General features: G+C 44.6%; 1 protein-coding gene across 1 annotated transcript in view; it reads left to right on the top strand.

The window, feature by feature from the left end:
* PAPPA (pappalysin 1) overlaps positions 1 to 17,932 on the top strand; it is a 181,831-nt gene that overhangs the window by 68,119 nt on the left and 95,780 nt on the right. Inside the window, exons 6-7 of the mRNA XM_040607353.1 lie at positions 1,159 to 1,280; positions 6,821 to 7,328. Coding sequence (XP_040463287.1) covers positions 1,159 to 1,280; positions 6,821 to 7,328 — 630 coding nt within the window. The remainder of the gene's footprint in view (positions 1 to 1,158; positions 1,281 to 6,820; positions 7,329 to 17,932) is intronic.

Here is a 17,932-nt window from a genome sequence, read left to right as displayed (position 1 = left end):
GAAAACTTCCATCCTTTCCTAGGTGCCTTTAATCATTAAGGTAATTAATTTTTTTTTCTTTTGAGTGGGCAATGTTCCTTGAAGCAGAACAATGAATTCTGCATAATAAACAACTTACTGGGATGAATAACTACACATTATGGGTCATACATGGTTCCAAATTTTATGAACCTGAGGAACGTAGGGCTGAACTGTGTGAGTTGCATCCTCAGGTGATATAAATCAGCTTAATGATATGGAAGATATTAGAGTTACTCAGATCTACATCAGCTTAAACCCAGAGCTTGTGAGTGTATTAGCAAAAATGTTTGTGAATCGGTGTTTGACTGGGTTTTCCTGTTCAACCGCTTCTGCTCATAGCACTTTATTGACTGTAGCTGGTACTGGAAGTGATGTGCAGGTGAAGTAACGTTAGTGTTGGGCAGTGAAGTGCCGTTCTGAAAGCCATGTCATGCCATCTGATGGCGTGGAGCCATAAGATGTTCCAGTTCAAAGAGCCATCCACTGGTATCAAAGCTGCCAGGTGTTGAATCCAGTTTCCCCTGCAAAAAGGATTAAGGGCATGTTCTTTTCTGTATGTTCAGAACCCACCCCTTTGCCAGGCTGGTGAGCTGGGCTGTGAGATACCTCCAAAAGTGGCTCCTTGCATACTTAGCAAAGCTGTGCTTCACAGAGCAGCTCTGTCTGATGTTCTCAGAGCCTGGGACTTCACTCTCTCCTCTAATCACCAGTAAGCCCAAGGCCTACAGATACTACAAGTTCAAGCAATAAATCCATGGTGGGAGCAAAAATAGATCTGAAATCTCCTGAGGCCAATTTTTCTGCTCTAACCACTAAGCAACACGTATTTTCTTTTGTCAGGGTTTGATCCAGTTGTAGTGCAGGGGAGGAAGGGAAAAAAAAAAAGATATAGCTGAGTGTGATTTCACAGGTTCCTGTCATTTCACGTTGGATGGCGGACTCACAGATGCCGTCTACACAGGCTGTTAGCCCAAACCTACAGAAGGTCAACGTCAGAAAACACTCTTGTCAGTGCCTTGAGAAAAGAGGGTTAAGTGAAACTGAATTCAAAGTCTTATTGCTTTTAATATAGTTGAATAAGCAGCTCATTCAGCTGTTACTAAGTTGGTGTGTTTTCCTGTTTTCCTGGCCTCCTAGAGAAGTGGGATCAGCATGTGATCTGTGTGCAGAAGGAAGAGTCCTGGTGCAATACGCCTTCAGCGCCTCTTCTCCGATGCCCTGCGATCCCTCTGGGCACTGGAGCCCACGGGAAGCAGAAGGTGAGTCACAGGGCTGGGGACAAAGACATGGTGAGGGACAAGATGGGCCAGAGCAAAAAAAGAGCCACAAAACCAGTGGGACAATCCGGGAGTGACTGATCATACCTGTTTGTAGCAGATCGAGTACACTGTGCCCTGAAGTAATGCCACTGGCTGAAATACCTGTGTTTTGGTCCCCGTGTCCTGACCCTGCCCATGAATTAAATGAATTCCAGAGGCTGAACCTGAATTTCAGAAAGCAGCAGAGTGCCAAGAAATGCTGATCATTCACATCTGCCAGATGAATTCCTCAGGGGAGCTGTTTACTCCTTCTACTCCAACTCCAAAAGTGAATAATTGCTTGGTTTTTATTTGGGCCTGATTTCTGCTGCCTTCCCTTCCATTCAATAGTAATGGGCTGCTCCGGCAGACAGGCTGAGAGGAGATGGCCCTCTGGGCAAGTACTCTGCAGCATGAAGGCAGGTGTCTACGTCAAGCCCTGTCTACTTCAGGTGTCATTCTTACCATTTCTCTTAGAGCATGTTGGAGGGGGAACGGTCTGCAGGGCTGGTTGTACAGTGCCATTAGATCTCCATCATTAATCCTCCTCCATATGTACCTTCCATGATGTAAGTAGGTGGATGTGGTAGAGCCAGTGTGTAAGATTATACCAGGCAGAGGTCAGTAATCACAAATTACGGTTTGGGACAAGTAGAATATTATCTCAATCTGTCCATCACAAGCTGTTCCTCTGGGAGCAGCACACTCCGGACCCAGACTTCACTGTAAACACACAGATGAGCTCAGTGAACTCAAAAGGCCAATCCCTGGATTTTGCAAACTCATTATGCCTATACCTCCTTACATTAAGGGCTTCTGTGTCCTGCAGCTAGAGCACGTGGCAGTTGCTCTACGAGGAAGATTATTTGTAAGCTAATACGGTGATATATGCAGTGCTGGAACCCTGGAGCCCTCCCTAGTCCTAAGGTCAGCAGATGTGGCAAGCTTGTGGTGGGCAGATTGAAATAATAATCTGCTCTTTCCAAAAGAAAGCTGCCTGATGGGACAAGACATGTGAGTGAGTATGTCCTACCCTATGCACCCATCTCCCACGGTGGGTGCCCAACAGAGATTATGGTTCACACCAACTCAACCCCCAGAACGGACATCCAAGGGCCAAGGCTGCTGGGCAGCGCGGGAGCGAGCCTGCCCCTTGGGTGGATGTTGTTCAAGAGCTCTGTCCGAGGAAGCAGTGCTCCGGCTGCAAGTGTGACTGGATGATCAAGTAAACAGGATTAGCTAAATTTGGATCGCTTGCAGTAGTAGTGCAGGGTGGAAGGTGGAATTTCAACTTAGCCAAGGATTACAAGACTTTGAAACCTGGTTGCATTTGGAACAAAACCTGAAACTTTTGAATTTGTCCATGAAGGAAAATTAAAAACAAAAAGTGTTTGAGGCTGGCCAAAATGTTTTGTTTAGCTCATATAATTCCTCTTTCATGAACTTTGGTTAAGTTATGACATTTGAAAATAACCCCTTTTAGTATATAATACAGGGCAAAAGCAACTTTTAATATCAGAATTAAAAGTGTTTCAAAGTCCAAAAATGTCAAAACACAGTGTTCCAATATTGTTAGAACTTTCTTCCCACTTTCTTTTTCAGAGTAAAATTTTGGCCAAATAAACCCAATTTTGCAAAGTGTTTTGATTTTGAGAGAACTACATATTCCATTGAGATACGCTGTTCCATCAAAATTTCTCCAACGAGCTCTGATTTGAAAACTTCTAGATCTCACACGTCTTGCCAGCGGCATCATTCCTAGAGAAACTAAGCTACTCTAAGATTTATTACTCAGCTGCATTTTGCATTTAATTTCCTCTTCTTACAGTGTGTGCCTGCATGTTCTTAACTATGAAGGGTGCAGTCTGATCCTTATCTGTCTCATTCAATTGCTGTTGTGCCGTTTGCTCTGGAAAGAAAATTTGGGAATCCTATCCTCTTACTATGTTAATGAGTTGTCTCCACTTTAGGGTAGAAATATACCAAGTGTATGGTATTTGTTGCTCTGTAATTTTCTGTCATCACTACCACACTCCCTGACATTCAGGATCTCTGCCTATTTGCACTTGGTCTGAGTTACAAATAGCACAGTTAGATCATTGTCTGGCTTCTTTAATTGTCTATCTGTGAGTACTCAAGCATGCAAGCTTTAAATTCACTTTCTGCAAGCGTTCATGTGTGTAAATCTCCAACTGCTTGAATGTTCATGGAAAGTGAATACAAAAGAGGCATAAGCATGGCCAAAATGAACTCATTTTAAAATTTGAGACGGCAGTCATGGAAAATGTTTCGTAGTACTCATCCAGCTTCTTACCAGAAAACCACATTTCTCACGTGTGTCTGAAGCAGCTCAGAACCTGGTTGGTCTGATTTCATTTTCCTGAAGTCTCACAGCATTGTTAACGTTGCACAGTTGCCCCAGGTAGCTGCCACCAGCTGTGCTCTGGAACACGTGTGAGCTGTGCCCATTGCAAAACTCTGCCGTGGGGACTGTTCCCTTCCTGGGTCCCTGCTTGTGCCCCAGCATGGTGGAGTCCAATCCCCTGGGCTGAGATATTTTGTGATTTTTTCTCAGAGCCAGTTGTGCCCCTTGTGTGAGGGGTTGTTTGCTGCTTGGCAGTGGTTGTGGGAACGCACTGGAGATCAGGCAGTTCTGATTTACTCTTTGCCTTCACCATAGAGCAAGAAAGCTCTAACCTACCTGGATTCTCACCAGCAACACCAGCTAGATAAACAAACCTTACATCACCTTCACAACTCGGTCAAAGGAGTATTTTATGTATGAAAGGTGATTTTGGCTCAAACCCAAGTAGGTACCTTTGCTTACTGTGCAATATATGCATATATCAGTCAATTCCAACTGCCTGGCTCACTATTGACAAAGAGAAGTGTGAGAATATAATAAAAAATTTTGCTGCCTTAGGCTTCTCTAGTTTGCTGCCTTTCCCAGTGGCCAATATGTCACTCAAGAGCGATTCATTCTGTATTTGCAAGTGGAATTGTCTCAGCTGGACATTAGAGTCCCACTGGATGGTTCCTCTGTCTTGACCATCTAAGAAATGTGGCAAGTGATTCATAGCTGTGACAGTCACTGCATCCTGAGAGGCTGCTGATCCCAGCTGGCCACCCCAAACAAGAGTGTCAAGTCTCCGTCCATGTGCTGGGGCAACAGAGGGGCATTCATCCCAACCGCTTCACTTAACAGCGTGATGAAGGCTTGTGTTGACCCATCGGGCTGTGGCGGTGGCCAATGTTTTTGGGGAAGCCTCCCTCCCAGCCTGCCATTCCTGTTCTCTGACCAGGAGAGAACAAGCCTCACATTCACATTTTCTGTTAGGCAAGACGTGATGTTGTGTGAGATGTTCAATGGCCCATCTCACTGACGACCTCATAAGCCTAAGGATTTTCAGAACCTGAGTTTACAGGGGCAGAATAGCTACTACACCATTCCTTTTTATATACAAATATTTGTAATTTGTGTAGTATATACCCATCTGTAGAAATCTAGAGTTACATGGAGTAAGGTTTCTGTCCTCTTCCACAATTAAATTAACGTTTCTTACCCAGGTCTAAGTGTTTGCTGATATTTAAGAAAGGATCTCTTTAACCCAGTTTCATTGAGGTTTTTAGTCTATGAATGACTACAGTCAAGATCACATTTTGGGGTAATGATATGCATTAAACTCCCTGGAGGCTGGGTCCAGTTCATGTAACTCCAGGGTTCACACTCTGATCTACCCAAACATGTAGGTTTATTCTCTATTTAAGTCTTACAGAAGCCTTGAACTGGCAGAGGTGAATTTGCAGGGACTCAAGGGGAGCCCACTTTTGAAAACATTACTGAGCTGTGAGTCATTAATCAAGTCCATTTTCCTATCTGTGAGATGGCAGTGATAAGATTCACAGATCTTTCCAAAGCCCTCTGAGATACCAGGGTTAAAACCCACCTTCTCAGGGCTGCAGTCAGGAGCTTGCTGTGTGTCCCAGCCAGGCACATGAGGACGGCAGCGAATGCTGTGAGATAACGTGAGCTGAAGGGGGTATTCGCTCTGCAGAATGATTATACACAGCACTTGCGAGCTTGCCAGGGGGAAAAAAATTGAGTGTGTTAAATGGAACTCTGGTTTTCTTCAAAATATCTCTCTGCCGTGGTCTCTCCAGATGCTGAGGTTAGTGGCATTCCCGCTGCCCTGTGGCATGCGGGCAGGAGAGGAGGGCTATGGCATGTGTGCGGGTGAGGGAGAAGCATTAGAAGTTGTGCATCTGCGGGACGATTGCGTTGGGTGGCGGGGAGGGACTGCCTGAGATACCAGGAAATCTATTCTGCATCTGGGTTCATTTGGTATGAGCAGGAGAATTCCCTTGACAAGAGAGGCACATTTCTAACACTTCATTGGATCACAGACAATAAGAATAACCTTCACACGTTGCCCTTTTCTCTTTAAATTAGTAGTGATGTCCTGTTTGTTCATGTTTGCCCAGTACTTTATCTTCCTTTCTTCCTTGGTTGCAAACAGCTGTGCTCTCTCTTTTTTTTTTTTTTTTTTTTTCCTCTGTCCCCTCCATTTTCTCTCCTCTCTTTACCTTTCTTTATCTCTACTTTTCCCTTCCTTCTTTTCTGTACTTTGCCTTTTCCCTGGGCTGCTTGCTCCCTTTTCGTGTGATTATTTGTGAAAGAAGAGGGAATTTATAGCTCTCACTGGATTCTGTTACCAACTGTTCCACCCATCTGACCTCTCTGGATCTTGCAGTCCATGACTCTGTGCCAAATTGTAATGTTACCATAGTATTTGGGAACCCAGCAAGCATTGTGGCTTTCATTAGTTTTTAGTAGTACCTCCCATGTAGTTGAACATAGCCAACGGTGAGAAACGTAAAAGTACAAGTGCCTGTTGTTTCATCACAGCGAGCCCAAAGCGACAGCTCAGACCTGTGCTCCACGTGCCTCCAAAAAAAAGGGTTTTGCACAGCGTGCTAGATTAGCCTGTAAATGGCATAGGAGTCGCCCCTCAACAGCACAGTGCAACAGCTTCTTGGAATCAACAAAAGCTCATTTCTTGTCTTTGTTAAAGAGTGAAAGGTTGTACTTCAGAGTGAGAGGCAAGGGAATAAGTAGGGGCGCTGAGGTGAACTGAAGGCAAAGTGACTCTGTTTATCAGGTAAATTACCAAGTGGAAGGAGTAGAAAATATCATTGTTTGGCACAGGGGAAGGCACTAGAAATAGGAAATGCAGGGCAGATGCCCTGGCAGTGTGTGTTGTGTGGTGTCCAGTCCAGCTAGGCACTTAAACTGGTTTTGCGTTTCTCACCTGGCCAGGAGACGTTGGCATTATAATTGTCCTCTCTGTGCTGGCCATGCCTGTTCTGCTCAAGTAAATAATTAGTTTCCTGGACAGATAAGCTCTTCTGCCACCAGTTTGTCTTTCAAGACTGATACTAATGATAACCCATGTTTTCTAAATTCTTTTGCTCCCTGTCTTTGCTTCCTTCTTTCTTTCCAGGGCACCCTGATGTTGAGCAGCCCTGTAAATCCAGTGTCAGAACTTGGAGTCCCAACTCAGCAGTCAACCAACACACAGTGCCCCCAGCCTGTCCTGAGCCTCAGGGCTGCTACCTGCAGCTGGAGTTTCGTTATCCCCTGACTCCAGAGTCCCTCACAGTCTGGGTGACATTTGTTTCCCCGGACTGGGACTCCAGTGGAGCGGTGAATGACATCAAGCTGCTCACCATCAGTGGGAAGAACATTTCTCTCGGGCCGCAGAACGTCTTCTGCGATATCCCATTGACCATAAAGCTGGATGCAGGACAAGTGGGTGAGGAGGTGTATGGGATCCAGATCTACACTCTGGATGAGCACCTGGAAATTGATGCTGCCATGCTGAGCTCTGTCCCCCACAGCATGTTGTGTGTAGACTGCAAACCCATCCAGTACAAAGTGGTTCGGGAGCCTCCTTTCCAGTCTGGATCTCCAGTTGTCATCTCAAACCTCAGCAGAAGATTTGTCGACACGTAAGTACTGCTTTCCGCTTTCCAGAGAGCCGAAGAACAATAACCTGTAATGTCCAGTATTAAAATTGACTGTTAGTATTTTGAACTAGATAGATGTAACAAGTATCACCAAGAGAGGATATTCTAATAGTTTCCCTATGGAACAAGGACCATCACACTCAGGTGAAATAGCCTGAGATTTCACAAATGATTGTGAGAAATGTCAGGGCTAGTTGTGCAGAGATGTGAAATTCAGGCTTTCCTTAACCCAGAAGGATATGCAAACTCCCTAAGCTATGATAAGTTAAATGTTTAAGATAACCTAAATGAGGACCTCTGGAGTAACATGGTCATCGTTTCCTTAAATATAATTTGAAAGTAATATTTTGATGGAGGAGATAGATGGCTCTCAGTGCTGGAGCACCAATTAATTGTTTGAGAATGCGTGCAAAAAAATAGTATGTTCAGGTATATAAATGTATTTCAACCACTTTCATTTCCTTCTTTCACATGTCACTGAAACAAATTGTGTTGGAGTGAGATTGTTCTAACATAGTAAACATGCCAATGCACTAGTTTGTTGTAGGGACTGAGTTTCATCCCAGGTGCACTTATGCTCATCTGTCAAGGAATGCCTGACTGTTGAGGAAATATTCTTAAAAAAACCTGCAAAAGATCCGTGATCCACCCATAGGTATTCCACAGCAGCAAGAAAAACGTCTTTTACATAGCATGATTCCCTAGAAAAGATTCACTCATCTGTGGGAATAACATGAAGCTCTTTTGAAAAATGAACACCAGATAAAAGGAAACCTGCTAAGAAAACTGCACTCTAATTTAGAAAAGATGATCTAATTAGTACAGCTAATATCAAGGAAGCATACATCATTATGGTCTTCTAAAGCATGTTTAAATATAATAAAAATGATTAATTAACAATTCAGTAATCATGAGCTACCATCCCTTTCATGGCCCAATTATACAGCTCAGAAGATGCAAATTGTCCCTACAGATTTAAAAATTCAAGGTAACTAACAGTAATGAATATAAAAGCAAAAACCCAGGACATCACTGAGTTTACTCATGTGCTGAAAGTTAAGCATGTGCTTAAGTGCTTTCTTGGGTTGTAGCCTTATTCCAACACTTAGCATGAAATGAATATTGGCATATTGGAAACATGGAAAAGGGTGAATTTTCCCAAGGTTTTGCTGTGAAAGCATCTTTGCCTGAAACCTGGCCCACTCTCATTGGAAAATGGGACTGGTTTGGTTTGAAATATTTGCATACCTTAGCACAAGTTCCCACAGAATCAGGTCCAGTTTCGAGTTCATAACAGAGTGTGAAAGAAAAAAAAAGAAAAAAAAATAGCCCAAAACATAACTTGTATTCTGAGTTCTATTCCCTTGTCTTTTATTATGATTTTGTGGGTCACTTCCAGCTTACAGCTAGAAGAAGTGAAAGAGTAATTAAATCAGTAGACAAGGTTTAATGACAATTTTCCTGCATGTCATGGAATAAATCACAGGGGTAACGTTACTGTACCTGTTTGTATGTCTCACCTAGTTACACAGCCAGCTAAAAAACACAAAATCTGTTAGTCTTCTGGGCTCTACCTGTGACCAGGAGGCAGAAATGGATGCTCCTGGCGGCTGTCACAGCCAGCCACCCCGCCAGATCCCAAACAAACCCTGCAGCCTAGCTGGCCTCGGGTCACCTGTGTCTTTCCAGGGACTTCAGGGACAATCCTGCCAGTGATCTTCCATGAGACACTTGGACAGTGGAGCCTTTAGTTACTGGGCGAGGAGTCTTAAATACTTGTAGTTGGTTTTGATTGAAGACTTCTGCATGTGTTTGAAATTTTGAAAAGTGAGATGATTTGTTTATCCTCATACGTGCGCGGCATTGATCCATACCCTCTGGTGATGGGGTCACACAGATCCGTTGGCTGACGCTCTGTGTCCAGGCTGCTGCTGGGCCATACCTCGACACATGACAAATCCATTGAAACTGCATGGAGCTGCAGTTACGTGTTAGAGGCAAAAGCAAGATGAATTAGCACCTTGTGCAAAGAATAGCCACGGTCCTTATACTCTGTAAGCAGGGAGGGATGAAGATGCTTCAGGGAAGTCGGGGACAGAGGTGCTGGGCTGTGCTCCTGCGTGGGTATGTTTGTGTGGAGGTAGATGCAGCCTGTTCGCATCTGCCTGCTTGTCTCATCCTGTACAGCTGGAATTCAGCATATCTGTGCAACCAGACTTTGCAGCCCCTTTATCTCTCCGTAAGCCCAAGCCAGGTACCCCTTTATGCTTTTGTGTGTTTTCCATATTAAATAAAATACCCCCCCCCCCACGTGTTCTATGGAAGGTTATTTTGAAGGCAGTCGCATATCTTTGCTCTTGCCTCCTCTGACCTTGATCTTCACTGTCTTTTTTTCTCCCAAAGAAAATATTTGCTTGCACTGTTATCTGTGAGCAAGATCCTTTCCCCAGGTGTGGCAATACTGAAAGAAAAATTAATTTCTCCTACCTTTTTCCCTTCAAAGAGAGGGAACTTCTCTTTAAGCTGAGAGGAGAGACAGCCTTTAATGGATAGCCCTTGCCTAGTCAGCACTGAGTGCTCCACAGAGGAGAGTAAATAACTAGAACAGTGGAAACCTTCTATTAAGAAATGCAAAATTATGCCAGACCTTCTGTTCTCAAGCTGGATTTTAATCTCAGCTCTTGGCTCAAGCTGAAGCTAACAATCTTTTCTAAGGGACAGGACCTTTTTCTTGGACCTTACAGAAACCAGGCAAGATACACTCAATTCCACTGAGTATGAACAGCCAGAATTGCTGGTATCTGTGACACAAAATGAAAGTCAGAGCCTAGGAAGACAGCAGAAAGCTAAATAAATCAGTGGGGGAAAAAAAAAAAAAGAGGTCAGGCCAGGTGCAGCACAGAACTGCTGAGTCTTCACACCACAGCGAGTGATAAGGAAGGAGCCTCATCTGCAAGTCTCAAAGTCTCAGCTCACAATTTAATCCAAAGTGTGGGTTGTGCTCATGCATAGAGGGTTGCACTCTGGCTGTTCTCTAGAAATAATGTGCAAGATAGTCACAATAGTGAATGTAGTAATTGCTTTGCCCTCGCTTTGCCCTCACTGTAGCACTTTTATGCTCACATCATTGCAGTTGGAATGTAATCATTGCTCTTGCATTTGTTTGTAGCAACCACTGATTTTTTAAGACCTCAGTGACAAGTGAGTGCCTATAACAAGATGTTCTCCTGAGGATGTCACAGGCAGTTAGGTGCCAGTCCCACTGGGACAGTCTGGGCTGAGCAGCCCGTGTTCCCCATTGCACTCTCAGAAGCCAAAGCTGCAAGCAGTGAGCAGCCGGGTGTGCTGGCAAGATCCGTGCTCTCCCCTCCAGCAGGCCAAGCTGAAAGACACCAAGATTAGTTTTGGAAAGTTGTCAGAATAACTGGAAAAGTTTCTAAGAATTGGAAATTTTCCCAACTTTTCTGCCACAGACTTCGTAGGAAACCTCAAAATGTGGTGGACGGTGACGGATCAGGTCATCTGTGTGGTGTAATTTTTAGGCTTTTTTCAAGACAAAGGCTTTGACTGAAATAACCTTAGAAAGAATCCCAGCATGAAGCCCTGGTACGAGTTTTGGTTTTGCAGAGTTGAGTGTCATTGAGGAGCAAGTGTGCTGTCCTGTGATACATTCCTCTGAGCCATTCCTACACTGAGTAGAGCTTTAGTACCTAAGTGACACCTAGAGATACTGCATTCTTACTTGAAAAAGAAAGAAAAGAGACAGAGAGAGAAACTTGCATTGCCTCACATTAGGGAATATGCTTTTCTTCCGTGTTTGCCTATTTTACACCTACATTCTATGGCTAAACCTTTTCTGTTGCTTGATAATAGCTGGAGGGGACTGGTCATCATCTGAAGTAAATACAGTATTTTAAAATATTTTGTTAGAATCAGGAGTTCCATTCAGTGCTAAGCTTGTAAACTCCATGTCATTCACTGTGTTGTAACTCCTCACCTAAGACAGTGGAGTGTGGCTGTCACTCGGGCTCCGGGGCGTGCTTGCAGAACGACTGAGAAATTACCCTCATCAAGACCACAGGTAGCTGGAGGGCTGCTGTCACATGGGTCCTCAGCGTTGCACTTCAGCATTGTACTATATGCAAAATAATTGTTTCAAAATTTGCGTTCTTGATGCATTTGCCATTTGTTACTGGTTACCATTACTGTTAATCAGAAGGGCGTATGATCAGTGACTTGTCGGTAACTCTAGGCGATGAGTGGTTGAAGGAGTTCTATGAACTGAAAACAGTTCTTTAGTCTGAAGGTTCCGACTAATGTGAACAAGCAGAGAGGCTGGAGAATCAGCAGTGACTATTCAGAGTGAGTAATAATTCATTACAGCCAATTATTGGTGTCCCTTTTAGCCCCTGGACTCAATAGGAAGACTGCATGAATATCACAGTGATGATATGTAAACCCGAGTCCCTGCCGAATACAACACTAAACTTTCATGGTGACATCTATCCTTATTACGGCATTCTTTCCTTCATCTTGAAGATCTATTCCTCTATTTTCTGAAGGTCTACCAGCCAGAGGAATGTATGATCTAAAGCAGCTGAAATGAATTGCCAGATCCATCTGTCATGAAGATAATTAAGACCATATTTCCACCCAAACGAGATACAGATCACTGGGTGGATGTTCTCCCAACACCAAAAAGCTGAAGCCCATATTATCACCATCTTCTGCTTACCCCTCCTCCGCAGTTACTATGCCAAACCTCTCTTGATATGCCAGGAAATACTGGGGAGTATCTAAGATAGGGCTGAAATGTTAAGAAAGCACTTTATATGCCCAGATTTATCTGCAAGAGCTGCTAGGTTGTCCGTGTGATATCGGCATGCTACACATCTGGATTCCCAACAGGCTTTAGAACTGTATATGGTATTCCAGATGTCCTTGTGCACGAATACTTAACCAGCTACCCTGGAAATGCTTTGCCTTGATGCGTGCAAGGACCTTGTATACTTTTTTTGTGGATACATCCCACTCATGGTTCATAGTTGTCTTGAAATTGAATAAATAACAACCAATTGCTTCTTCCCGTCTCACCTGCGATAAAGAGCTCCCAGTGTATTCTGAGTTTCTTGATCCTAACATGCATAATATTGTCTTATACCACCATATGCACCATTTTGAGACATCCAGTCCTGTAAATTAGTCATTTCTACATTATAACTCCATCCTTCTCTGCCTTGACTGAGCCTATTTGCCAGTTCTGTGTTGTCTGCAGATACTTGGACTTTTGAGGTTCAGATCTTTATTTGCGGGAAATGCTTATTAGTTAACCTCAATGTGATAACTGAAAGGCAAATTTCCATTTTCATTCCAATTTCTCTTTCAATCCAACCTGTTCCAGCTACTAGAGTTAAGACCAGGACAGTGTCATCTCTTGTTGAGTCCCTAAGTATTTGATGCCTGCTCTCACAGCTAGCAGTACCAGAGACATGCCATTATTAAAAGCATTTGTTCTTTAGTCTGCATCTAGTTTTCTTTTCCATAACTGCACAATTCTTCGTATTATTTCTCTCTAGTAATATATTAGAGATCCCTATCTGTATCCATATGAAAGTCTACAGCTCATCTCCAGTAAAAACACTTTTTCCAAGCTTCAACAGGAACAAATTTATTCACACTTTCTTGCTCATTCCTATAAGCTTCCCCAAGATTAGTTTGCAGTGCTGCATGGACTGAGCTATTCTGAGCATTCCCAGGAAGCAAACACCCTTCTGTCCCACCAGGTTTCCCTTATCCCTATAATTTCCAGTTTCAGGTGCAACACTAGCACTGCTAGTTTTCGTTTAGCTCTTCATCCACCATCCTTGCATTAAGGAGTCACTGTTTCAGTTGTTGCTCTCTGACCCTAGTTTCCCAGCTGGATTAGCAGCCGTGCTGTCACTGTCTGAAAGCCTCCGTCTGTCAGTGAAGAGCTCGGAGTGTATCGGAGCTGCCTGTGGTCAGTTTTGGCAAAGTTGTGAAGTTTAATACTCAGCTGGTGTAGAAGAGTGTAGCAGTCCCCGAGCTTAGCGGAGGTGCTGGCAGCCTGCTAGCCAGCATCATCTGTCTTGGTGCCTCTCCCAGGCCCTGTCTAGCCTTGGCTGCCTTGGCAGCTCCTTCCTTGTGCAGCCAGTATTGATTGCCCTGTTTCTGCTTGATGAACCTGGAAATTTCTCGTGGTGAAAGAACAGAAAAGGATGGGACAATTGCCTGTCCCACGTGTTCCCTTCCAACACTGGGAAACTGGTAACAGCTTCATCTACCCTGATGGAGGTGAAATGCTGGTAGGAAGGAGACTCCTCCATCCAGCAGCATCTTCACCGACAACATCCTCCTGGGAAATTATTTCCTTTCCCAAACCATGTGACCTCACCTCTGGCTTGCATGGCAGCAGGGAGCTGGGACTGGGCAGGGGTGACTGATTCTGCTCCCTATGCCAGACAGCAGCATGTACACCTGCTCTGCACTGAGGGTTTGGCAAGCCGTCGAGAGGAAGCTCCTTTTCCATCTACTGTTTCTGCATCCTTCCTTCACATATGTTCTGCTGCTGAATACTGAGGTAGCGGTTGTTATTATTTATAGCTGCCAGTAGTGTGCCGGGCATTTTACAGAAGAAATACACCAGGTGCCTTCTTTCAAAGAGCTTACGATTAAATGTTAGAGGCTAGCAGTGCTACTGCTCTCAGGGATTATACATCTCCACTTGGCTGATGTGACTTGACAGCTGGAAGCCACACTCTGGTGGCTTTCCTTCTTTCTTGCTTTCTTCATTAAAGGTGCCAGGTTATCTTTGTGAAAGAATAAAACCTGCTTCCTGACCCCACACACAGAACAGATAGAGCAGTTTTTTCCCTTACCGGCCTCTGCCAAATTGCCTTAACCCTGCCCTGGAGAAGAGAAAGAACAATTTGACGGTCTGTGCCAATTCAGTAGGCAGCTTTTCCACTAAGCCTGTGCAAAGATGCCATTTGGTGCCAGCTGTAGTGATAGATTTGTGATTCTTCGCTGTTGCGGTTTCTTATGTAACGCTGTAACTATAGCTGGCACTCGACAAAATCCGTAGCTCCTGTTCTGGCTCGGCCGCACATGATGCAAGAATAAGGTAGTAAGGGCAGGTTGATATCTTTATGGGTTTGTGATCCTGAAACAGGGCAGTCCAGAGGAATTTTTCAGCCTGGGTCTATCTTTGAAGGGTGAGATTGCTCTGAATGACCCCCAGCTGCCTCTTGCAAAGAAATGACTTGAGAGCATGGGAAGAGCCAGGAAAGAGGGACTGCCCCATTTGAGGAACGACGCTTGGCCTCGGGATCAGCTCTGCTCCAGCCAAAGACTCCACAGGGACTGCTGCCACTTTCGATTCACATCTCCACTGTACCTCTTGGGTGATATTTGCGTGATCTGTAGAGAGATCAGACCCATAGACTATAACTTAGCCATACGCAAGTGTCCCTGAAAAAGCAAACATTCACGGCTGTCCTATTATTAACCAAATAATACTATTAGAAACTGATATATTTAATCACTCCCAGCCAGGGTGGAGTTTGAACTCACGACCTAGAAGTAGTAGCAGAGTTTTCAGCTGCAGGGGGAAAAAAAAAAAAAAAAAAAAAAAAAAAAAGAAGGTCAAACAGGACTTTTCCTGCTGGGCAAAATAATTTATTGCAGGTGAAACAGTCTCAGATATGTGGTAAATTAGTCTGTGCATTATCTCGTGGATAATAATTTCTCTCTGATGTTTGCCTTCTTGTGTGCATCTTTATTTTGGGCTCTAAATAAGATAAGAAGCACCAGAAATCTCCCAGGAATAACAAATGCATTTTCTTTGCTTGATTGAGGAAAGAAATATTGGACAGACATGTGTTATGCAACAATTTAAAAATAACTCTCTTGTAAAACTTGGAGTGAGCCTCAAATACCGCAGAAGAGGCAGAAATGTGTTACCTACCTTTTTATCAGCAGTGTCAGCCAGTACAGCTTTTTTCAGCTACTTTTACTGAACTATTGGCCTGATCATTTCCTGGGCATTTTATTTTAATGTATTTTCCTAGGAAATGAGTTCCAAGTCTCTGTTAAATTTGGAGTGGAACTACACTCAAAGAGGCAAGGATTTGGAAACAACGCTGCAGTGAGACTAAAATACCTGTGCTGTCCTTAATACCTCATTGGATACAGCGACAGACAAGACAGAAGCCTTTTAGGTGTATCATCACATGGCATGGCATGAACTGAGCGCACTGCGGGCCCAAGGCACCCATCCTGTGGTTGCTTCACCCAAACTTCATCTTAGCCTTTCTGGCCAGGAGCTTCTTCAATGCATGGTGACACTGGGCATCTGCCTGCTGCTGCCCCCATTCCAGCATTTTCCTGGAGCTTTTCGTGACAGGAGGGGCAAGCTGGAAGTAGAGCTCATTCTTCACTGAAAATTGTACCCCAGAGAGGGTGCCTGGAACTGGACACCCCAAATTATCAACCAGTACTAAAAATACTGGCCCTGAGAGCTCAGGGCAGTAAAGCAGCTCATTTATTCACAGTGGTACAGATTTTTTTAAAATGTAAGACCAGTTGCGGATGTAATGACAATAGGGGAAATTAGCTCATGATGGGATTTTAGAAAGAGGCTAGTGGAAATATGTTCAGTAATGTTCGGTTATTAAACCATTAAAGATGCCACTGGAGACCAGCTAGTAGGATTTCTCATAATCTGAAGTGGCTTAAGGCAAAACACAGAGCCCCTAAGGAGGGAAATGACAAACTGTTCCTTTGGAATAGTCACCTCATCTCCTCGCCCATCTCTGTGGGCTCTGCTGTGCGGCTTGTGTGACAGCACATACGTCTCGCTCATGCGTAGGCACGTGTACCTATAGGCTCCCTCCCTCCTTGTGAGGAGCAGTGCCCCAGCCCCCACGCCCTTACCCTCCCAGCTGGGGTTTCCTTGAGGAGGGGTGGTAGAGGTGAAACCAGAGAAAACTGCAAACATCTGTGTTCACTTGGGGCCCAATCTAAGCCCCACTGAAAATGCACATAATAACTCCCCCTGGCTTCAGGAGCCTTTGGATCAGGCTCTGTGAGTGTCTGCTCCCATGGCTCTGTTTACCATTTTGGTGGGATTACGTGGAAATGGGAGGGTATTAAGTTCTGAAAATCAGGTCTTGGCTCAGGCCTGTTGAAAGTAAATCCTAGAGGTCAGGTCTGGATTCAGAGAAGCTGAAAAACATTATTTTGCCAAGCTGATAGCCCTAAATTGGGAAGAGGCTTCTGCCCACAGGGAGAGCTGAACCTGGCAAACTGGCCCGGGGCTGAGGGTGGCAGTAGATGTGCTCCCAGCCCCGGCAATGAACTGTCGTCATCCAAAAGCTGAGGGGCAGTTGTTGGGGTCCCAGACCCTTGTGCAGGGTGCGCACCAGGCACTTCTGCAGTGTGGTCTGAACCAGCGCTGGAGCCTGCAGGGCTGCTGCTGCTGGTGGTCCTGCATGGAAAAGCCATGGCACAACTGGGATGTCGATAACACTGTGAGTAATCAGGCAGTGCTCATCGAGAGGCACGATGCAACAGGCAGGGGGTTGCCAGTGATGATGACGGCCTTTAAAGCCATTCATCTGTCCTAACCTGCCCGCCGCTTGTGTTACTGTTTTCTCCCTGCCATGCTGCTGCACGGGAGCACTGTTCTCGGGTGGTAGATACTGGCACCAGTCCCTAGAAATCAATAGGGAAGTGCTGGTTTCCACCAGTCGGAAATTGGGCCTTCTGCATGTCGTGTCCCGGATCTTTCCTTCCACAGTCAGAACAGAACAGCCTTCCCTCCCGTGGTGGCTGCATCTGAGCTTCGTGTTGAGAAGCGCTCCCATCTCAGCTTAAGCTCTGAGCGCAGCCGTGAAGAAGCAAACACAACAGATTTCCCCCCTCCTTCCCTGCTTCTAATAGCAACCAGGTGCTCTGACACTTAACCTGTGTGCTGCCGTGAAATTGCTTGTCTAGTGCAAACACCCATGTGAGGCCCTGGGCCTCCAGGATTTCCTTTATCCCAGGATTTGTAACCTAATCTCATTTAGATCCCCCATTTATATCATCCACCTTAAAAATTCATAGGTTTTGTTGTTGTTGTTTAAACATGAATAGAAAATTGCCTTTTAACGTGTAATTTTTTTTTCTTTTGAGAGAAACCCAGGAAATATCTTTAAGGCCTTGGCTGCAAACTTAGTTTTTTATTAAATATGCTACTGTGTTTTAAATTGGTACCAGGGCAAATACTTGGACGATTATATCAAAGTCTGCTGGACTTAATCAGTTACATATATATCTATATGCTTGCTACTTAAAAAACTTACAGTTCTCGCACGAAGGACAGAAGAAAATGATCACTGTAAAAAAACAAATGTGTTTGAGGTCCTAAGCAGGACCTGGCTTTCAGAGCGAGGTGCTACAGACCAGCACGTAGTCCTGTGCCAGGGCATCTTGTGCAGGCAGGGAGCTGGTCTGAGCAGCAGATGCACACGTTTGCAGCTCAGAGGAAGAGGTGAGCAGCTGAGCTGCAGTGATTTAAGCCTGGA

Source organism: Falco naumanni, chromosome 9 (genome assembly GCF_017639655.2).
Source record: "Falco naumanni isolate bFalNau1 chromosome 9, bFalNau1.pat, whole genome shotgun sequence".
NCBI lineage: Eukaryota > Metazoa > Chordata > Aves > Falconiformes > Falconidae > Falco > Falco naumanni.
This window is presented reverse-complemented; position numbering and strand designations above follow the sequence as displayed.